The sequence below is a fragment of the Phaenicophaeus curvirostris genome, chromosome 1, assembly GCF_032191515.1.
Source record: "Phaenicophaeus curvirostris isolate KB17595 chromosome 1, BPBGC_Pcur_1.0, whole genome shotgun sequence".
In the NCBI taxonomy this organism is placed as follows: Eukaryota; Metazoa; Chordata; class Aves; order Cuculiformes; family Cuculidae; genus Phaenicophaeus; species Phaenicophaeus curvirostris.
The window spans coordinates 91,472,656-91,496,456 of NC_091392.1; the positions used below are offsets into that span (position 1 = coordinate 91,472,656).

General features: G+C 41.5%; 1 protein-coding gene across 1 annotated transcript; it reads left to right on the plus strand.

Moving 5' to 3' along the window:
- Positions 1-379: 379 nt before the first annotated feature.
- LNP1 (leukemia NUP98 fusion partner 1) lies at positions 380-10,307 on the plus strand. Its single transcript, XM_069868303.1, has 3 exons — positions 380-646; positions 7,224-7,469; positions 9,497-10,307. Exons 1-3 carry the CDS (start codon positions 497-499, stop codon positions 9,704-9,706), a joined length of 606 nt encoding a protein of 201 aa, XP_069724404.1. The 5' UTR covers positions 380-496; the 3' UTR covers positions 9,707-10,307.
- The last annotated feature ends 13,494 nt before the right edge of the window (positions 10,308-23,801 follow it).

Here is a 23,801-nt window from a genome sequence, read left to right on the forward strand (position 1 = left end):
CCTTCCACAGAGTCAGTTAAGCCTCTGTAAGCAGCTGTGCCAGCTTCTGACCACCATCGATGTGTCAATTTTGCTTTTCAAAAATCACAAGCCTACTTTGGGTTTGAGTTTGCACCTCCGGGGCATGTAACTGTGGGCAATCTCCATCAGTATTGACAGCTGCTGCCCTCAACAGCAACACACAGGGAGTAGCCAACACATGTCCCTTCCCACCAGCTCCCTGTGGCAGTGTCATATTTGACATCACTGTAATGGAAAGGTTAAAAGAAACTTTGTTGAAAAGAGATGAGAAAGGATTGACTTTATGATTAAACAGTGCCTAGGGCTACAGTGGGATGGGTTTCGATGGATGGGGAGAAGAAAGAGTGATTGAAACTGCATCTCCGCTTCCTCTTATTGGCAGAACAGTGTGAGGCTAATTTGCTTGGTGGTGGCATTTGACCTTGGTTTTCCTTTTTCTGGTTGGGAGAACCGCACAAGTTTGGAGCATCTGTACATGGAATATGAAGAGGATGATGATATTTCCTTTGCAAAATGGATGAGCAGCTTCTGGGGTCACAATTTGATTGAAGAGGATGAGAAAGAGGGTAGAGGCCACAAGAAACGTCAAACACGACTCTTTAGTGAAAGGAGAGCCTCCCTTCCGGTAAGAACTGTGTACAGTTTTCTCTGTGTGGGTGCTCTATGTATAAATACAATTACCAACCCCAGGGGCACGGCCCTAGAGATCTTTGGGGATGAGCATGGTACACCTTACTGCATAAGTTTAGTTCTGATTCACAGCAGCTTGTTGCTTTTTGAACTTATATTCCAGCCACAGCCAAGCCCCTGGTGCCTTTGGCATTACAAGAAAAGTGGCAGACTCCAAGATAAATGACAATAGGATGAGAAATGTAAGGAGAAGGGTGTAATATAATAACTGCCTAATTACGTGTTACACTGTTGTTCTTGTCTACTAAAGGTGACCTAGCAGAGTTCAAAACTTTTTGGAAACTGGCACACAAACACTGGCTTCAATGAGTCTGTTCTTAAGTCTGAAGCTGCATAAGCCTTTATGTATTCGCAGGATTTGGACCCAATTCTTCAATCATTCCATCTCTAGGAAGCTGAAGGCTTTACTCCCTGGGATTTAGCTGTTTGCCTGTGTAAATTCTAGTTTAAGCTAGAGGAGGCAGTCCCTGCTTGTTTGAAACATCTGACTGAAAATAAGGGTGCAACATAAAATATTATACTGTGAAGTGAGATTTTAAGGGAGAAGCACATTCTTTATTCTTAAACCAACAAGATAGTTGGGAAAGGGGCAAGGTTCACATGCTGAGGCAGTTTTTTAAGGCAGCTCACAACTGGCTAACCGATTATCAAAATAAAGTTGAACTGAAAGCAGCTGCTCCCAGTCTGATCTTTACGTGAAGGCTGATGCTTTTATTTTGTCCCTAAAAGAACATTTAGGTGGTCCAAACCTGTCTCTCTTTTTTTTCCCCCAGCTCCATTGGTTGGTTTATCAAAGTTACTATGTTTCCTTACAAACCATTTTTCACTTATACCTCTACGACATTACGGAAGCAACAAGGCAAATACTATTCTATTGGGGAGGAACTGCTAATCTTTTTCAAACTTTTTTTTTCTACCATGCTATATTTTCATCTTGCAAGTTCTCCTCCACTGGAGCTGTCATGTTCTAAGCTGTGGGATTTTTCTTTTTCAAAAAATTTGGCTAAGGCAAACCCAAGACACCTCCCTCCTCTTTGAATTCATGGACAGCTTGGACAGGTAGCCTTCATTCATTAGTTTTGAACAGATCAGCCATATTTGTTATTTATAAGTATAGTTCACCTTGTTACAGATTGCAAGACAGACTCTGAGCTAGAGCTGTGCTGATGGATTCCATCAGAATGATTATTAATATTTTGCCCTTCAGAGATCTATGCACAAGTGACTTCTGGAGGGCCCAATACAGACTGAACTGTAAGAATGTGCTTTAAATCATAGCCTATTCAGCAAGCTGCTGTACACATCATTGTGTATATTTGTGTGTGTACACATACATTTAATTTGAAGCATGTTCTTATATTCAGTTTGTTCAGAAGATATTTAAATACTTCACTAATGGTTATTCAAAGAGTTTGCTCTAGTTGCATCCCTGAATCAATACCTAGAACTTGGATTAAGTTAGCAGACAGAAAAGAAGAAGACTGTGACTTTTGACATTACTTTTCAACAAGCTAAAGTTTTCCCATACACTTACTTACGTCTGGCCTTTACGTTAATGATCCACATTAATTTGTCTTGATCCAGTTGTATCCTACAAGAGATATAAATTTCAACTGCTTCATTTCTTAGTGCCAGAAATTGGCTGGAAGAATGAGAAGGGAAGATTTGTTTGGAGATTTTATGATTTTGGGATAATTTTTTTTAATGGGAAAACACTGACTAGTTGGTAGTGAAGGGCACTAAAACATGTTGTCTTAAGCCAAATCTAGGAATTAAACAAATGAGCACTAATAATTCCTTAGAAATACTTTCAGAAAGAACATCTCCTTGTTGAGAGCAACAATGTACTATTGCTCCTGGATGCATTTTTTACACAGTTACTATAAATGGTAACTACTGTAAGATTAACTATTAAAATTATAACTACTCTAAGTTTCAAAACACTTAGCAGTGTTAGTTGAATATTGTCTTCGTTTTATCAGAGCAGTGCTGTTCATAATGATGATTAATAACTGAGATCAGACAGCATTTCTTCTGGAACTTAAGACCTCCACAGCAGATCACAGTGTACCCTTTCATCTGTGTCGACATTGTAAATAGAGATCACGCTGCTGTCCTGGTGAAAATCAAGTCAGCAGGTTCTGACTGACACAGCTGTTGGCAAACCTTCCTTGTGCAGATACAATGGTACTGCCAAAACAACACTGCCAGTATTCATACCCAGGGCTGGGATACGGTGCATCAGCAATAGTGCAGTCGTGCTGACACAAACTGCCTCTGCACCAGGAGTGTTTTGTTATTACATAGCAAAATGCTAGCAGTATAGCATAAAAGGTGGGTTTGCATAACACAGAAAATTGCTTTCAGCTCCCTAAAGGTCTTTGTCATTTTACATGTGCTGTAGACATTCGAGTAGCATCGACATAGTAGCATCCTACCATGGTAGAGCTCCTCAAAATATGGATAAAGCTTTGTTGAACAATTCCCAAACTAACAACAATTTTCATTTGTTTTCCCCCAGTACCTTAATATACCTCACAAATATTACTGAGATGAGCTTCACAAAATGCTTTTCCAATTCTCATTCCCATTTTGCAGAGGGAGCACAGAATTATATTCATCTGTCACTGGGTCACTGGCAAGACAGGCTAAATCTTGGAACTCCACTCCCCTGAAAAGAATCAGAGTTGTATATGTTGCTCTGGACCAACACTGAATATGAAAACTGTCTGGAGAGAACCCAGTCATCTGTTTTCATCTTTAGTTAGCCTATTCCCCTGGCAAACTTCAGACGTTAACTGTGATACCTTTCTGAAGCCTCCAGCTGCAACTTCCCATGAGACATTCTAGTTATCCTCTATCCTTTTGGTTCAGTACAGTTTCCTACCTCCCAGATATTTTGTTGTGGGGAAATGATAAGAGGCAAAGAAGCACTGACAGCAATTTTACAACCCTATGAATTTATCCACTTTCAAGTAGACATTGCTTCTCACAGCAAAAAAAATCTGATAAGAAACGGCTGAGAGTGGAAGCAGAGCAACTGGCCACTGTTGAAATTTCTAACATTTAGTCTGAACTAAAGTCAGACCAAACACCCAACTGTAGTATTGTTACTACAGTTGGAGCCTGGGCTCAAACATTTTTGAGGGATATATGCTTGGCTATAAGCTTCTCAGAAGGAAAGAAAGCAATGGAACAGGATCTGAATGTCAGATATTCCAAAATACCCTAAAGTACTGGGGTCATTGTGTAAACTTCCTGAACTCTTGTGCTGAAACACTGAAGAATAATTTTCTTACTGACAGCTGTGCAAGCCCTCAGATCAAGTACAAAGATGGAAGCAATTGTCTTGTCTTCGTCAGAAACTGGGAAAGAGATTAGGTAAATTATACTGACACTTATTTCTCGAAGTATTTTTGTTTGTATACTTTTTGTGCCTTTTAGCTGGGCTGCTAGCAGAAGATTAGCTGCTGTGTAAATAGATACTCTAAGAATGACTGGCCTTCACACAAAGGCTCAAGCAGAAAAAAGGAGAGGTAAAGGGAGGATGAACGGGAGGATGAAACAACCCCTGAGAATATATATATTGCTCCTGGATTTCCCAGCGTTAGCAAAAATTCCCCATTTTGATACAGGGGAGCATTTATCATTCCTCCTTTTTCCTTGTTCCACCTTCTCTCCACTTCTCCACAATAAGAACTACTCAAGGTCAGATCCTATGAGCCAGAGACCAAGGGGAGTTCGCTATGGAGGCACCAAATGTAGGCAGGAGGCAGCTGCTGGGGAAAGGGCAGGAGCAGGGACTGAAAATGTGCTCAGAGACATTTGGCAAGGGATGACAACAGCAGTGGATGGACACCAGAGTGTGCAGATATACAGGCAATCTCTGCTGCCAGAAGCTGCTGAGACTGCAGAAGGGGAAGCATAAATTAAAGCAGTCTTCAGCCATTCTTATTTACAATGTTACCAAGCAATCAATTTGGCACCAAATACATGTATTAAATGCATGTTTTATATCTAAGAAACAGGAAGAAAGCCACATGGATTTTATCTAAAGCCAGTGGCAGTTCTGCTTCATCGCTGAGCTTCATCTTATGACTCTCTGAGTTCTCCACAGAGTTAATCGTAAATAAAAGGCTAATGTACTGGCCTAGTGATAAGCTAGGAAATGTTTATGCTTGAACAGTTGTGTTAAGGCTCTTGTCCTCTGTAGGGTTGTCCATAAGACAGCTACATGCTGACATGCACAAGCATGCTGTCCTCCTAGCTACAGTGGAATGCATCATGCAAAGGCACTGTGAGAAGAGGCACAGTCACAGTAACATAATTGCATAGATATGTATGTTTCGCTTTACTTTTGGTCCACTCAAGAAGATACATGTTGCAGAGGAAGGCCTGTCCTTTTCCTGAACCATTGCTGCCATATCAGTATGCGAACTGCAGTCTTTTTGTTATGGGCTTAACTATAATTCTGTCTGTGAAGGAAATAAAAAAGTAATGTCTTAGTAAAATGAAACATTTACAAACATTGCAAACCAGAACTGACAGAATACCATCCCCCATTTCAGCTGTCCTCATGATTTTTTTTTTCCTAAGCCCTCTAAGAACAAATAACAGTAAGACAATTTTTATTTCCACAAAACATTATATGTTGGTGTCATTAAAATCACGCAGAAGCTTGTTGAACTTAACATAGCATGTGTCCCTCAAGCACAATGTGATTGCTTTGATGCTTTTTTAAAATAACAATTCAATATGACCTTACAGAAACCACAGTTGTATTGATTGGCTTGTAACCAAAGTAAAAATAGTATGGCAAAAATCGTTACCACTACTCTCAGAGGCAGCCCATAGTACTATATGTCTGGAAAAGAAATTGAACCAGTACCATATGATCTGAAAACCTTTCGGTGATAGATGCTTCTGTCAGATGTAAGGTTTATTATTTTTAACACTTCTCATCAAGCCTGTCTAATGTGATGTAGTCACAACCATATGAATGCACAGCCTCACTATTTAGAGAAATACTGCACAGGTCTCTGTTGTGCTGATACATTTATAATAGCATCTGAACCAGAGTAAACGGACATGTATACAGGAGATATTTCAGGACCCTTGAAGTCCAAGGCTTTTAGATTCATGTGGTCACTACACCAAGCTGGTTTAGCTTTCAAGTGTTGCTTCTTAAAAAAAACAAACCGAAGACCACCACCTCCCACCATCCTCCACCAAACCCTACACTGAATATAAGGTTTTATCCTAGGTTTTCTTAAAAAGCATTTCAGGATCTGTGGGATAGACCTTCAGTTGTTAGAAACAATCATAGCTCCCTTGAAGCCAGCAGAGCTTCTCAGGGTTACTCAGTAGCTGAAGACTTAGCACCAGGCTTATACAAATCATATACGCATTCAAACACATATGGAGCAGCTGAGTGCCTGGAGTGCCATAACCTAACACCTGCAAGGGTTTCATTTTTAGTAACTATCATCTCTTTCTCACAATTTTCACTACCTGTATCTTATCAGTGTTCAGCCTGTCATACTGAAAAAGCATCAAAAGCTGGCAGGACTTGGGGGCATGCCTGGCTCTATGTGTTGGTCTTCTCATCCATTTCTTCTGTAGGTGTGTCTGTTTCTAAAACCACCAATACATGGCTCTATGGGACACAACAATTCTGTATCAGTTTTATCTCCTTTACAGATATTCAATTAAACATAGCCGATGCAGATCAATAGTTTTTACCTGCATGTCAGGCCTGGGAAAATTGAACTTCACAGAAACTAAACAACGGTTTACTCCTTCTCCACTTTATCCTCACAAATGTAGTTGAGGGAAGCCCGTTTCCTACCATTTATCTGGCAGGGATATGTCCCTCAGTGGTCTGAAAGTGCTTCTTCATTAATTCAGGACAACCATGCCCAAGAAACCAGCAGAAAATTCAGACCTGGGCAGAAGAACATCTCGTCTGCACATAGGCAATGCTGAAAATTTAGCACAACAGAGCTAGAAATGGTTGCTGTCACATGCAAATGAACTTAAATATCTGATAAGACCCGGAGCACCTCTGGATCAGCCTCCATATCAGTCTCATATATCTGCAAAATGTTGGGTCTTTGGTTTTTGAGGGTCCTGCCTAGGGCATGCTGCCAGATGTGAGGTCTGAAGTTTTGACCCAGTGCCTTTTAGTATCAGTGGGCACAAAGAAGACACAGCACACGTTTGAAATTTGAAAGTTTGATAATTGAAAATTTGAAATTCAAAAATTTGACATTTGAAAAATATTGAAAAATTCAAATTACATTTGAAATCCTCATTTGAGTGCCAAAACTTAGATATCCAAAAATTCTGCTGCTGCCTCTGGAAAGCCAGCTCTTGACACTGTGATTCTCCTACACATAGAAGGAAAGATACGGGAATCTGAGAAAGGTCCTACATTCTGCACCACTGTTCAGAGAGCACTGTGTGGCAGAATATTAATATTCAATACTCAACAAAGACTTCTTGTTTTTCAGGCCACACTTTCCTCCCTCCATACAACACGATTTCAAGTCTCTGCCAAAGGCTCATCTTCAGGCCATCTCAGGGGCTCCAAGGAATTTCAAGAAGGCCAGGATGCCAAATGCCACTGCCACAGGAAGGCAAGCAGAACACCTTCAGCAGACAGCTCAGGCCCAGATACAAGATCAAACTCCATCCAGGAATTTGCAGAGTCCTTTGAAAAGCAATTGCACCTCAAAAGCAAACGCTCAGTTTCTTTGGTAGGTAACAACCAACTTAAGATCACTTCAAAACAAAAAATAACAACCAACCGACAAGCAGGTAATTGCTGTGGCTTTGCTCGGGGAAGAGCAGAAATAAACTTGAATTATAATTTTTCAAATTATGTAGTTCTTACTGGAGCGCAAACAAGGTTAAAGTGATAGTATTGTTAGTATGAGAATTCTTGATAGTGAATTCTTGTAGTGTTAACATCTAGACTTATTCTAAAATGTGCATCTTCATAATGAGACACTGCACTGGCTGTGGCAATGTTTTCAGAGGTTTCTATGGCTGAGCCAGTGAAACATGACAATATGAAACCAGGTTTGCTTCATTTTGCTGTAAGATCCAGCTCTCTTTCTCACTGCTGCTGACCTTTTTTAACCATATACAGTGTTGTCTGTAAGACTGCCAGACACCATGGTGTTTAAGAGGCTTCCCTTTTACCGCTTGGGACTCTCCATCTGCTCTCTTCAGTGTCACCACACAGCTGCAGAATGTGTTTGAACTGTAAGAGCATGCAGCCAGCAGGGGATTCTCCCCTCATTTCATCCTTCTCTTCTCCCCATCATTTTGTCCCGAGGCACGAGCATTTTCTGAATGGTTTGTGATGATGAAGTAGCCAATACCAACATTTTTTCTGTGATGCATTAACAGTTTTATTATGTGCTTTTGCAATATCTGGTGTATTATACAGTAGAAGGAAGAGTAATAAACCCTAGCTTGCTTTTAAGTGTCAGAAGAACACTGTAAAATTTATGCACTCTATTGGAAAAGCTGCACTTGAATAACAATTGACATTAGCACCAAATTTCAAAAGAAGGAACTATCTTTTTTTTCAGTTTGTTGACACTGACTGTTTGTGCGGAGAAGTAATTTTCAGCTCTCTTTGCAGATCTTCTTTGCAGCAACAAGAAAGAAAAAAAAAATCTCTTTTCAATAAGCAGCATCATTACACGATAAGTCCCACAATTATAGTCTTGCATTCCCAGTCTTCTAAGAATATGCAGAATTATGGTGATGACAACTCTGTTATGCCATTGTTAAGATTTTGAGTGCATTCTCTAATCTTCCTTTACCGCTCTAGGAGCTACTCTGGTTTTATTTCATTTGGAACTTCACATTGCCTCATGTGCCAGCCAGTGGTTGCCTGGTTTATCATTTATCATTTCTCAAAAGTGCCTAAGGCTAGAAAGTCTGTGAGTGAGTAATAATTGTACGATACGTATAGTAAGCAACATGCACTAAATACAGCTTCAATGCCAGTTAAAAACATGGATTCTGGTACCCTTCCATAGTCCACACCGAGGTGTGCTGGGAGGTATTTCAGTCTGTCTTTCAAGTAGACCAAATTGGTGTCATTCCCTCAGTCACTGTTGAAGTCTGGAAGATGTGAAGGACTTGAGATTCTTGAAGAACTGAGTGGTAGGTGTTACAGATCTGAAAGGAAATTTGGGAGTGTGCTTAAAACTTCTGTCTCCAAATGGAGCGGGTTTTTTTGTGTTCAGGGCTCTGTAGGTGTAATTCAAACTGCTGTGACCCCACAGGTTAAAAGAAAAGCGGAGGAAAGGTAATCCTATTTCATCTTCTTCCCTGCATATTGCTTTTCTCTTATAAATGTGGATTTGAGGATGCTTCATGACTTTCAGCACTAGTTTTCAGTGAGGCCTCTGCAGCTATCACTGAACAGCCTTCAGGCACATAAAGATGGATCACATGAAAGGACAGAAACATGGAGTCTGGGCTGAAATCTCAGAGCCTCTCCCTTTTTCACTCCTGTCTGCTCTCCTCCTGGCTGGGTGACCCTGCTACCATACATAGAGTATAACCAAAAGCATGCTGCCTCTTGCTGAGTTTTAGGGTGACAGGCTGAAGGCTTGAATGTGAGCCCATCATGTTAAAGCTGATCTTGCTGATGTAGGTGACTGCAATTTATTATACATTATTAGTGAAATTAAATAACGAGACTTTTTTGTTCATGTGAGAATAGCTTTTAATTCCTTGCCATGTTTTTCCTGCCTTTTAGCAACCTGAAGGCATGAAGGAGAGAAAAGAAAGAGAAAAATTGCATTTGAGAAAAAGCAAGTCTCACAAGAGAACGGGAGAGAAATCAGAGCCAAGGAGAGAGCAAGAAGAAGGTTCAGAAGTTGTACCTGCAAAACACTCAGAAGTTGTACCTGCAAAACACAACGGACAGTTTCCAGCACAAGCAAGCATTGAGAAAGGATATTTATGAACAGGCAGCTAGAATGCATTAAGATAATGAGTTTTAACAATCCCTCTGAAGAGCAGAGGGAGCATTCTTGTTTTGTTTTGCCTAGAAGAAGCATGTTAGCTAGAAGAAGCCCTAACCTGTAGAACAGAAGTAAAATTCAACTTCATCATTGACACCATGTTAATACCTTCCTGTCTTTACTTTTGCCATTAAGAATGCGAATTTGTTACAGGAAGAGTGTATCTGTAGTAAGATCCAAGTTAGCAATTAACCACTGTAAGAGGATTTCAGACATATTTAGCATTGCAGTAGGACAGTGGTGAATGTGTTCATTTAATAGGAGAGCAGGTATGTTTTACAAAACCATGCAAAGTCATCCAAAGCCTTATGTTTCTGTTTTAATTGAAAACAGGCTTATTAGGAGGTTTGGGAAAGGAAAAGTATGCATAAATGGCCACCTGCTTACTGGGCCTGACCTTCATATAGATTTGTTTGGAAACAAGTAACTTTACTTTGTCAACCTCCTGACTCCAAGTTTATGGAATTAATAGAAAAGAAACCCACATGTTATCTTCTGCACCTCACCAATCTCTCACTTCTCTCTCTGCTTTCCCTATCACTGCACAGTTAAGACTCATGTTTCTCTGGCATCCTCCTGTCCTCTCCTGTGTTCTCAGTCCTAATTCCCCAGTCACACAACTAGTTATTTCTTCCAACTTTAACTTTATTATCTTACTGCCTTTATGGCCTTCCCCCTTTCTGTTTACTGCTTTACAGCCCTGCCTCATAGCTTCCAACCTCTTTTGCTACATCTCTAGGTCTGCCTCATCACAATTTGAGCCTTGCTGAAAGCTCTCCAGTAAAAACAGAGATGTTCTACCTCTCATACTTCTATGAATTCTCTTCAAGGGGTTGCCACACATTTGGGGTAAGGCATTACAACCCTTCTGTCTTTTTCCCTTTCCTAGAACTAGGACCAAACCGAGGAAATGGGAACTATTTTGTCTATGGTAAGGACTTAAGAAAACTCTGTGTCCTCTGGGTGAAGGTCTCCTGAACTCAGGTGTAAAACTCACCAACCTCCACATGCTTATAAACACATACAGCTCCCCTCTCAACTCCCCATTTCCCCTGTCTTCAAAACAGAAGTTTTCCCTGCAGAGAAGAACCCCGCCCTCTTTGAGAGCAATTTCCCCAGGCCTAGTATAGAGAAAGCTGCTTTGGATATGCTGTTAGAGAAAGAGCGAAGACTGATGGAGCCATGAGCAAAAGTCAAAATCTGCTGAGTATTCTTCCTGTGATTTTCTGTAATTAACAAAGATCTTACTATTTTACTTTAGAGCCTTAATTTTCAATGTTCAACATTTTAAAAGCTTAGGGCATCCTTAAAGCGTTGTAACACTTACCTCCATTAAAGGATTGTTTTTGTTTCTAAGCAGGGCTTTGGGGGATACATAAGAAAGCAATCAAAACCTTGCTCATACCTGTAAAATTGCTTCTTCCCTGGTAGCATAAACTAATAAATCTGACTGAGAAATGTTGTTCCTATGCATAGTTCCTGTCCTCCCCAATCTAGATTGAATTTTCATGAAGTTCTTCTGTCAGCCAAAACTTCCATGCAGATAACTTTCCTTTTACAGCCTTAATTTGAAGACAGCATTACAAATAGACCTGGATAGAAAGGTACATGGCTAGCTATGACTGAGTTCCTCAGGTATAACCCCTTACATACATGCTTTCATGTAGCAGCCTGCCTTCACATCTTGTGAGAGCTGAATGGCACAGCTGCACCAGCTTTGCTTGGATTTCAGAGCATCAGTCTCCTCGTCCTCAGCCAGTTTAACACAACAGGTCCAGCTGTATCCCAGCAGAATTTGAAAAAACTCGTATTCAAGAGGCTAATGTGGTAGTAGTACACCACCCCTGATGAAAAGAAAACATCAAAAATAGATAGAACAGAAAACCCACGTGTGCCTGGTTCTGTCTTGCTGTTTACCACCTCCATCAAAGCACAGGCAAGCCTCACTGCCACAGAGGCAGCTCTGCAGGTCTGCCTGCAAACACCTCCTGTGTTTATCAGTGAACAACATCTCTCAAATTTGAGACTCTATAAGTGTTTATGTCCTTTCTGGGCTTGCCCATCTGCCCTGTGGTGTGATTCTGGAAAGAGAAGCTTTCAAATAATGTCTTCAACAATGTTATCCCTAAATCACTAAAAATGTATACTCGAAAGTGTTTTCTCTTGCTTCATAGCATGCCTAATTGAACCAACAACTCTTTCCAGTTCATTTCCATGTAGTCTGATACAATATCATTACCTAGAAGGATTAAAACTTGCATGATGGAATGAAATAATTCTCCACATAAATTAATATTTCTTTCATAATGAATTGGGAATTTGGGAAGGAAGATAATAATCCAAAGAGGATTCTGACTGCAATGGTATTGCTGATATCTCCATTTCCACAGAAAGTGGTCATGACTGGCATGAAAAATAGTCACTGTCTTGATTCCCATCCCCAATTCCCAGAGCAGCTGGGCTGGGTGTGGGTGTTTTCTGCACAGCCCCCTCCCCCCCCCATTCCTAGGCAAACACTACTTGCTTTTTCTGCTTTTTGCAAGAGTAGGATGGCTGCAATTTGCATCAGAGTCCAAACTTTGGACATGAAGAATATCAATTAGCTATCAGGAAGCAGAGACAAAGGGACCAAAAAAATATCTTTATCAAAATGCTCGCTAACAGATAATGTTGAAAACCTGAAATAGTTTTACAACAGAGGGGAACCAGCAAGCAGCAGAAGTAGGCTGGTATTTCCACTGGCAAAAGCTGACAAGACTCAGAATTCCCATGAAAGGCATTTTAATCTTCCTAGGTCTCACAGTTGGAAGACCGTGCTCTGGTAAAGCAGTCACCTCTGGGGATCCTTCCCAGAGCTTCGGTCTAACTAGAAAGTGCTTCTGTGGGAACTTAGGCCATGGTTACATACAAGCGCACGCACAGCTGGTGAGTGAGCCAACCAGGGAAGGTGCCCCGCTGGACCTGTTGTTCGTGAATGAAGGACTTGCGGGTGGTGTGCTGGTTGGAGGCCCTCTTGGGCATGGTGATCACAAAGTGACAGAGATTTCAATTCTTGGAGAAGTAAGGAGTGGGGCCGGCAGAACTGTCACCTTGAACTTCCATAGGAAAGACTTGGGTCTATTCAGAACACTGATCAGCAGAGTCCTTTGGGAAGCAGTCCTGAAGGGTAAAAGGCTCCAGGAAGGTTGGACGTTCTTCAAGAAGAAAGTCTTAAGGTTGCAGGAGTAGGCCGCCCCCATGTGCTGAAAGACAAGCTCGTAGGGAAGAAGACCAGCTTGGATGAACACAGAGCTTTGCCTGGAACTTGGGAAAAAAAAAAAGAGAGTTTATGACCTTTGGAAGAAGGGGGCAAGCAACTGAGGAGGACTGCAAAGATGTAATGAGGTTATGTGGGGAGAAAACTAGACAGGCCAAAGCCCAACTAGAACTTAATCTGACTATTGAGGTAAAGGACAATAAAAAAATATTTCTATAAATGTATTAGCAGCAAAAGGAGGTATAAGGAGATCTCCAGCCTTTATTAGATGTGGGAGGAAACAGAGTGACAAAAGGTGAGAAAAATGATGAGTTACTTAATGCCTTCTTTGCCTCAGTCTGTAATAGTAAGACCAGTTGATCTTTGGGTACTCAGTCTCCTGAGTTGGAAGACAAAGACGGGGAGAAGAATGGAGTCCCCCTAATCCAAGAGGAAGTGGCGAGCAACTTGCTACCACCACCTAGGCACATACAAGTCTATAGGGCTGGATAAGATGCCCTTGAGAGTACTGAAAGAACTGGCAGAAGTGCTTACCAAGTAATTTTCCATCATTAATCAGCACTCCTAGCTAACTGAGGAGGTCCCAGTTGACTGCAGGTTAGGAAATGTGATGCTCATCTATGAGAAGGGATGGAAGGAGGATCCAGGGAACTACAGGCCTGTCTGACCTTGGTGCTGGGAAGGTTATGGAGTAGATCATCTCCATAGAGTCATTACGCAGCATGTACAGGTGATCAGACCCATTCATCATAGCTTTAGGAAAGGCAGATCCTGCTTGACTAACCTGATCTCCTATGGCAAGGTGACTTGCTTAGTGGATGAGGGAAAACCTATGGATATTGTCTGCCTAGAATTTAGTAAAACCTTTGACGCTGTTTCCCACAGAATTCTCCCAGAGAAACAGGCTGCCCATGGCTTGGACAGGTGTACTCTTTTCTGGGTAAAAAACTGACTGGATGGCTGAGCCCAGAGAGTTGTGGTAAATGGAGTTAAATCCAGTTGGCGGCCAGTCACAAGTGGTGTTCCCCAGTTCCACCGGCTCAGTGTTAGGGCCAGTTCTGTTTAATATCTTTATCAATGATCTGGATGAGGGGATCAAGTGCAATCTCAGTAAGTTTGCAGATGATACCAAGTTATGTGGGAATATTGATCTGCTTGAGGGAAGGAAGGCTCTATAGAGGGATCGGGACAAGCTGGATTGATGGGCTGAGGCCAACTGTATGAGGTTCAACACAGCTAAATATCAAGCCCGGCTCTTGGGCCACAACAACCCCATGTGATGCTACAGGTGTGGGGGATTGTGGCTGGAAAGCTGCCTGGCAGAAAAGGACCTGGGCGTGCTGGTTGACAGGTGGCTGAACATGAGCCAGCAGTGAGCCCAAGTGGCCAAGAAAGCAAATAGCTTCCTGGCTTGTATCAGAAATGGTGTGACCAGCAGGACCAGGGAAGACATTGTCCCTCTATGCGTGGTGCTGGTAAGGCCACACCTCAAATAGTGTTCAGTTTTGGGCCCCTCACTGCAAGAAAGACATTGAGGAGCTGGAGCACGTGCAGAGAAGGGCAATGGAGCTGGTGAAGGGTCTGGGGCACAAGTCTTAGGAGGAACAGCTAAAGGAACTGTAGTTGTTTAGTTTGAAGTAAAGGAGGCTGAGAGGAGACATTATTGCTCTTTACAACTACCTGAAAGGAGGTTGTAGTGAGGTGGGTGTTTGTCTCTTCTCCCAATTAACGAGTGATAGGGTGAGAGGAAATGGCCTCAGGTTGTGCCAGGGGAGGCTTAGATTGGCTATTAGGAAATAATATTTCATCAGAAGGATAGCAAAGTATTGAAACAGCTGCCCAGGGAAGTGATTAAGTCACCATCCCTGGAGATATTTAAAAGACATTTAGATGTGTCACTTAGGGACATGGTTTAGTGGTGGACTTGGCAATATCAGGTTCACTATTCGACTTGATGATCTTAAAGTTCTTTTTCAACCTAAATGATTCTGTGATTCTAAGAATTTCAAGAGCAAGATCCAGTTATAACCCAGTGTCTTCTGAGAAGGCTAAGAAAAGAGTGTCAAGTCTGGTTACCTCATGTTTTAGGTGGGCATTCCAAAAGCAAAGTATTTATCTTTGTGTGCTTCTGAGGTATTGTTTAATTGCAGCATGGTTTTGTGAACTGATCCAATTTTGGGCACTTGTTAACATATCATGTATTACTATATAAAGTGTCAACCCCACAAAGGCAAAATGAAGCAATAGCTATATTTATGTACATGCTGACAACAATCCATTCTAGAAAAAAAGGAAATATTTAAATGCATAAATCAAAAAAACAACCATAATGTATAACTGAACAAGAAACAAGAATATAATACTAATTTTAAAAGAAATCAAATCTTAAATATGAAAAAATGAAAATGCTAATCTTTTTTTGTTCTTTAGCACAAAAGAAGGTATTTGGGTCAGCACAGCCCTGGCTCTGAATGCATTCAGTGTACATATGAAGGGTGTAAAATCACATAGATATATAATCAAATCTGATAACCAAAATTATTCACACAGAAATGAATCATAATCATGGGATCTTGAGTTTATATAATCATCTGCCAAAACCATTGAAAACAAACAGGTCTGGAAATATGTCCAGAAGGATATTACAGCCAAAATCTAGTCATTCAATGAGAGAAGTGAATATTGAATTCCAAAAAGCTTCACAGAGAATATCCTGTCTGCAGTTACTTTGCCAGAGCTTTAGGTAACTGTGTATAAACAAATGCTAAAATAAACCCACTCATCATAGAAAACGTTGCTTGTAGTGGGCTGATTTTCATTTACTCTGTTGTATTAAGTGGGATTGACTGAAGATATTCCTCTTTTTACAATGATCCCTCTGAATCTTAGCCCAGTCACTACTGTAGTTTGGCAAAAGGCAACTTCTGTCAGTTTTATCTTGTCTCTGAGGCCAGACAGAAAACAGGAGAAAGAAGTGATACAGGGAGCATCAAAGACTAATACTCTGTCATATTTGATGCATTCTTGTCCTTATATGTTTGCCAAAATGCTTTAGCTCATACAATTTCTAAACCGATTGGTAGAGTTTTGCTGTGCAGAGAAGACCCATGAAAACTTGTGATAGTGATAAATGAATTTTCATCATAAAGTGCAGTTACAGAGAATAAAGGAAACAAAACTTTACTCTGTGTATTAATGCATTACAAGGATACTGTAAGTGGTGTAGCGGTTCAGAGAGAAACTTTGGAGATAAAAACTTCTTCCTGTGTGTGTAAAAATATTTTTACAAGTGTAGGGACAGTGTAAATAAAAATTACACATTTGCTACAAAATACGTTGTTTACAAGTTATTTCACTTATCATCATTAAATGACTAGATAACATAAATAGCCATTTTCCAGCAGAGGGAGTCTGTTGATACAGTATGAGAACATGCACTGTAGTCCACTGCAAGCATGAGTTTGAGATTAAAACTAAGTACAGTGCCCACAGAAGACAGTAAAAAAAGGGAACCAAGAGCATGACATCATATGGTCAATTTTTACCGTGTGTTCTTCATGTGTGACTTTTGTTGACATGAAGGAAATCAATACTGAGACCCACAGCAGAGTTTAGTCTGGTATTGGAGACTGTGGTATTTAACCCATGGTCAGCAGAACACCTTGATCTGCCCCCTGAGGCTTTCTATTGCTGAATAACTAATTGGTAGCTCCTCGTTGCAGGTGTGTCCTAAACTGTCCTCTTGATCTGCCCTCCATTTCCCTGATGCCCTAGAGGCAATAAGAGAGCTGCTGGTGCAGCCCTGGGTGCCCCCGCCAACATGCACACTGAATGCCCAGGCTGGAGGGAAGGGATGAGCAGCAACTCTTGCAGAAGAATGGAAATCTCCATGGCTTCTACTTTCCTTGGCATTAGTGGGTGACTGATGCCAGAGACCACTCACTCAGCTCCTGTGCAGGAAACTGCTCCTCTTGTTCACCCATCCCGGCTTCGCTTCTGTGGCAGGTTTGGGGTTCAGCAGCTTCCACGCCACACCCAGAAACCAAGGTGTGTTTTCTGCCCACGCTTCTCTGAAACCTTCCTTGAGATACTTGCCTGTAGCTGGTGAGCTGCTTCTGTAGGCCAAAATGTCCTGATCATCACTGAGGGATCTGCTGCCCCCGTGCTCGGTCTTGCTTTCTGTATTATCAATTTTAAATACAAGAAAGCTTTTGGGAAGCTCTCCTCTAATCCTTAGTATTGGAAATATAATACATTTTTTGTCCCTGGTTTGTTCTGACACAATGATTATATGTGATGCCAGAAATTTCTTGGTGTGAAAATGTAATAGCATTTTTTTCTTACAAGCAGCACATGCTATTCCATAATGTTAATGTCGAAAGATTAATCTGCAACAGTTTTTTTTAAAAATGAACATTTTTCCTCCAGAGCATGCAATTTACAGTCAGCAGGTCTATGCAGGTTTCCATGAATAGTTCTACAACTCTTTTTTACTTGTCAAGTGCACAGATTTACTTTTCAAATTCACATTGCAAAAAATATCCATCTCCACTGTTCTCCGATGTCACCCAGGAAAAAAGCGAATGATGTGACAGACTCTTTTCATACGCAACATCACTGAAAATAAACCATGTTTTAAAATACATTTCAAAATAACTCCATTCATCAGATATAATATCTGTTTTGCAACAGTATGTAGCGAAGTAAGCCGAGTGGCACCACCACTTGCATTTCAGCTGGTCCAATTCAGAGTCTGACCCATGCAGAGAGATTTCTGCTCCTTTTCTGGGCTGTGAACTGTGACAGTCAAGAGCAGGGACTCCCTCCTGTTGGTCAGCTTTGCTCTGAGGGTGCATCCAGCAGTGGGACAGAAATGAGCAGCTGGGTAGCAGCAGGAGTCTTCAACTGTTTGCACAGTTAATTATCACTATAATTTCAGAGGAAATCTGGAGACATAAAGCTGCACTGAACTTCATTCTTCAAATATAATACATATGAATGTGCTAATCGCACACAGATTACTCATGGCTGTAAAATGAAGCACAAATGGACATGCTGGCAGGAACAGTTCCTATTTTCTATCAAAAAAGAAACACATTTACTTAGAAACAAAAAAGGCGGTAAACAATTGAATTTCTTCAAACAACAGAAGTAAGAAACAGGAATGTCAAAGCAAATCTGGTAGTAGAGATTTTTTCTTTCCTATTTTTGTTTTTCAATTGAAAGAGGATATGTTGGCTAGGAATTTCATCAGGAGACCCAGGATCAGAAATTGCCTGCTTTCCTTTTTTACACTAGTTACTGGCTTGCTAAATTACTCGGTCATTTCAATTTGATTGTGCCTGTTTACCAAGGTAACAATAACATTATATATATGTACTGCATATATACAATATGTATTATATACTTTATATATATGTATTATACACTAATACGCTAAAATAGGTACTGTGTATATTACATTATACACAATATATTATATATACTGACTCATACTGACAATTGGGTGTTTCTGTCTCTGCATCTCACAGGAGAAGTGTGCTGTGCTGCACGTTTCTGTTTGACACACGTACCCACCCACACATTCCCGCCTGGCCACAAGCTATGATTTTTTGAGTAGTCCCAGGGTTTCTCTGCTTTTCCTTGACTTCCTTGCTCAGAAACAGCCTTCTCCCTGTCACTCCCCCGCTTCCCTACAAAAGCCTTTTCCTAAAAAGCTGCTCATCTGGCTGCCTGTGGTCCCATTACAGCCGACACAGCCCTGTGAGTTCAAACCGGCGTTCAAGCGTGCCTGTGTTTATCAGTCATCTGTGCCAATATATACACTAACTCACAGCCCAGTGGATGTTTCATTGCTGTGGGAAGCCTGGGAGAGAGACAGGCCTGGGTGGCAGCCAGTGCTGTGCAAGTGGGTCTGCCTGCCCTGGCAGCACCGGTGGGGCTCCTGGAGTAAAGAAAAAATGAGGAAAAGCCAAGCAAGTTCATGCCAGAGCACTGCTGCAGCTGTGGCTTGGTGGCTGGCTTGGGAGCAGGGTCAGCAAGGCCAGGGATGAGGAGCTCAGGCTGGTAGTTTGGACCATTGATAAAGGCATCCCTGGGGAGAAGTGTTATGGAGGGAGCCCAGAGCCACCTTTGACAGGGAGCTGGTTTGTGAGAAGTGTTCTGGGCTGATGGTGAGGACCTGGGGGTGGATACGCAGCAAAAATCAGGTGCTTTGGGAGGACAAAGATTTGCTAAGTAACAGTGAGGCAGGAGATCAAAGGATTCAGTGCCTGAGTTTAAGTGTGTTGGGATGTGTGTGGTTTTGCTGGTTGGGGAGGGCAGTGATGGAAGGGAAGGTGGTTGTCTCCAGTGAACATTGCATCTGGACACAGAGATTTTCATGGTGCTTGAATGGACTCCTTTCTTATTAGCGCTTTTTCTCTTTCACGTGTGTGATACATGTGTCTGATGGGAATTTTTTTGCACCAGAGCTTTCCTGGCCCTGGCATCTCATGGGATAAAGACCAGTTCCACAGCAGCTGCGTGCCCCTGCTCTGTACAGCAAGAGCTGGGGGTAAAACATTGCAGGAGGCAATGCTCATGCAGCAACACCGGCTTTCCAACCTCCCTACCCCTCCGCGTTCACTTACCACAGTTGCACTTCAGCTCTCACTTCCCCTTCATCCCCTGAAAAAGCATTTTCCCCTCTTTCTCCATAGGCTGAACTACAGCTGGTACTTTTCGTATCACGGTTTAACTGGCTGATTTTCCTGTCCTGTTCTTTCTGCCTTGTCATCATCCAGGGGGTTGTTCACCCTGATGTTCACCCTGGCCAGCCCTCTGTCCTGACTCACCCGACATACGTGCTGAACACAAATGAGTCAGAGAGAACAAAAATTAACACAACAATGTGGAATATGAATTTACATCATTAAAAAATAGTCAGAAGAACACCATTATGTTTACAAAGTTAAACTCTCAAAAGCTGGGCAAATCCAGACCTAAGGCTGCCTTTGGAAGCATAGTTCAGCCCCCTCTTCCCCTCCCCCCACTCAATGTGTATTATGTGATGATTTAATTGGTTGACTGCATACTGGTTTTCCCATGGGACTAGCACTTCGTCAGTGTAAACGCAGGACAGCATCTGGGAATAAAACTGGTCTCTACATTTCCTAGCCTAAGTTTGTGACTATGAGCCGCATTTATCACTGCACAACCCAGACAGTGTGCTGATTTCAGGGCTGCAGGCTACCTCGCGAGGCTTTTTGGGGCAGCTTTACTGTAGCCTCTGAATATTTTGCAAAAATCATTATCATAACAGTGCACATTAAAGATGAAGAGATACTATTTTGAGGGACCTAGGAACTTTTTGCTACGATTTGCTTCAACTTTCTGAATCCCAATTGACCTTGACATTGGATTAGAATACTTTCTATTTTAACTAACTGCTCCAGCAGTATTAATTTGCTGGTTTGACTGTTTGGTGCTTCTATAAAGCTATAACCTAAACGTCTTCTACCAGGTGCTTCAAAGCCATCATCAGCCAAATGTAGACGTGCAGGTAACTCATCTAGAAATGGCCAAGGAACCTGTCTGAGGCAGGGAGAGTTTCTAGTTCTTGTAGCCACCATTTCCTCAGCTGACAGATTACCTACCCCTTGTTTTCCTGCAGCCCTCTGCCTTATATTTCCATATCCCGTCTTCTGCAACAGTAATAAACTGTGACTGGTCTTGGTATTTGACCCCAAGTGAGTACAGCGGATGAACTCTCTGCCACCTGACACTGTTGAAAAGTTGTGCTGTTGTAGACTTGTTTGTCTAATCTAACCATCTTCTGCTGAAAAATGCCATGTTAGTGCATTTAATTTTCCCCAGGGTGTATAAGCTCTTACTTTCTAATTCAAAACTGGCTTCATAAGCTGAAGTGCAGTAAAAAGAAATATCATTCCACATTCTCTGAGCTGCTGTGGTGCCATTTGCAGCCTTAAAACTCATCTTTGTTCTCATTCAGCTGCTGCCTAGCAAGAAGAGAAAAGGTAAAAATTCTTAGTTTGATCCCCGTGATCCTTTTTTTAATGCATGTTTATACTGAAGACAATCTTACCTGCACAGCTCTTGGTGTCAAGGCATGTATTAATTTCAAGTACTGATCATAGAACCATAGAATCATTAAGGTTGGAAAGGACCTCTAAGATCATCAAGTCCAACCATTAGCCCAACACCACTGTGCATACTATACCATGTTCCAAAATGCCACCTCTACATGCTTTTTTGAACACCTCCACAGACAGTGACTCCACCACTTCCCTGGGCAGCCTGTTCCAATACTTCACCGCCCTATTGGTAAAGAATTTTTTCTAATATCCAATCTGAGCCTCCCCTGATGCAACTTGAGGCCATTTCCTCCCATGCTATTACTTGTCACTTGGGAGAAGAGACCAACACCCACCTTACTACAACCTCCTTTCAGGTAACTGTAGAGAGCAATAAGGTCTCCTTTCAGCCTCCATTTCTCCAGGCTAAACAACCCCAGTTCCCTCGGCTGCTCCTCATACCACTTGTGCTCCAGACACTCCATCAGCTTTGTTGCCCTTCTCTGGATGCACTCAGCACCTCAATGTCTTTCCTATACTGAGAGGCCCAAAACTGAGCACATTACTCAAGGTGCAGCCTCACCAGCACCAAATGTAGGGGGACAATCGCTTCCCTGGTCCTGATGGTCACACGATTTCTGATACAAGCCAGGATGCTGTCAGCTTCCTTGGCCACCTGAGCACATTGCTGGCTCATATTTGGCCCGTACCCCCAGATACTCAGAAGAAAAATATTTGGGATCTATGAACTGCTTTCTCCTAGCACTTCTGCTTTCCCTAGAATTCTCTGTTCTGAATCTGAAATGGAGAAGTCTGGGGGAAAAAAAATCATACCATTAATATGCCTGGCATTTCTGGCTTTATGGAACTAGATTGCCTATGCCAAATTGCTAGATTAGTTCAAAGGACTCTAATCAACTTGAAACATAGCCAGTTACACATGAATTATAGATTCTTTCAGGCAGTGCACCTGCAGTAGTTGCATTTCCTCTCTTAATGTAGATAGGGGTAAGATGAGCCCTTTTGACTATTTTTCTCCATGATTGTTTTCGCATGTTCTTATAAATGGAAGACTTTTACAGGGTGGGGTAATTTTATATGCTAGGAGTCATCTTGACGCATTGCTGATTAATGCACAGCAAGGACACAGACCTCAAAAAATACATTTCTTGGAAGTTTCTTATATAGGAGAGTTGTTAACAAATCAAAAGTACTTCAAACAACAACAACATAATTAATAATTATAAAATAAATTATTTTTAAAATGCCAAGTATAATGCAACTACATTTTTTACCCATGGCAGAAGCAGACCTATGAGCATTTTTAAACTTTACAGATGTAAACCCATATCTTCCAAACCCATCCAAAAGCAAATATCCCTACTTGTACTCTAAAAATTTAATTGTCATAAGATGGGTCTTTGTATTGAAATTCACTTTTTATTTATTTTGTTTGTTACAAGTTGTATTAAAAACAGAATGTAAATGTTAGCTTTTCCTGAAGGCATAGCCAATGCATGTATTTGCTCTTTTTCCAACTGTTGCATAAACTTTGCAAGGACAGAATTATTTGTTTAACTATCTGGAGACCAATTATTTTATCAGTGTCAGCTACGCTTATGTGTTACATTTCATCAGCTATAAATTATATGTGGTGCTGCAGAGGTGCCTACAAACAACACATCTTAAGCTTGAAGTGTCGAAGGGAGTAGACAGTTTTTACATAGATACATCATGCATGTATCCTCTTGGACTGGGTTAAGGCTCAGGAATTCTGTAGTTAGCTTCATCCCCTGTCTGTTCAGGGCTGTGATGTTGTGCATCTCTACTCTATAACCATACTGGAGGCCAGATGACCTCCTCGGGAGGCAGGTCGGTGTGAATGCAGCCAGGTAATGAGCAGCAAAGGCCAAAGACACAGGGTAAGGCTGCAAGAGCCCTGTGGAAACAACTTGGAAAGCAAGGTTATGGTGCTGTCTTCTTCCACTCTTCCTTAAGGTACTGCTACTCCATGTGACCAGACTGAAACTAGCTCACCTGCCACCAGGTGCAACCACTTGCCTTCTAGGCCAAACCGTATATGTTACCGTAATCCTAAAACATGTATAACTCCAATTTGTCCATAACGTGCTCATGAGTATTTGGATCAAGGTACAGATGTGTGAATGCAAATCCTTTGACACAGTTTCTCACAGCATTCTGCTTCAGAAACTGTCAGCCTCTGGCCTGGACAGACTCGATGATGCAGTGGGTCTCTTCCAACCTAGTTATTCTATGATTTTATGATTCTATGACTGAGGGCAAATGGTGAAGTGCAAAGATTGATTTAAGTGACTAATATTTATGATAACTCTGATGAAATAAAGAACTAGGTGCCATATTAAATGCAATGTAATAGACCTGTGAGGCTTGGAGCCACAAACATTTGGCCCCGTAATGTTTCATTCAGGTAACTCCTATGAAAAGTGGTTCAAACACTACCTGCATATTCAACTCACAGCATTTAGGCTTAGCCATGAAGAAATGCTTGTGTGGCTTGCTTCAGGTGCAATACTCAGCATCAGTAAACACCCAAACAAATGCCTATAAAAAGTCTTCTTAGCATGTGTCTTAGGGACTCAAACCCAAATGGAAATTCATTTAAAATGTGTTTCTTTACAATTTTTGTGGATATACTTTACTTTGACTCCAGCAAGAACAGAGGGG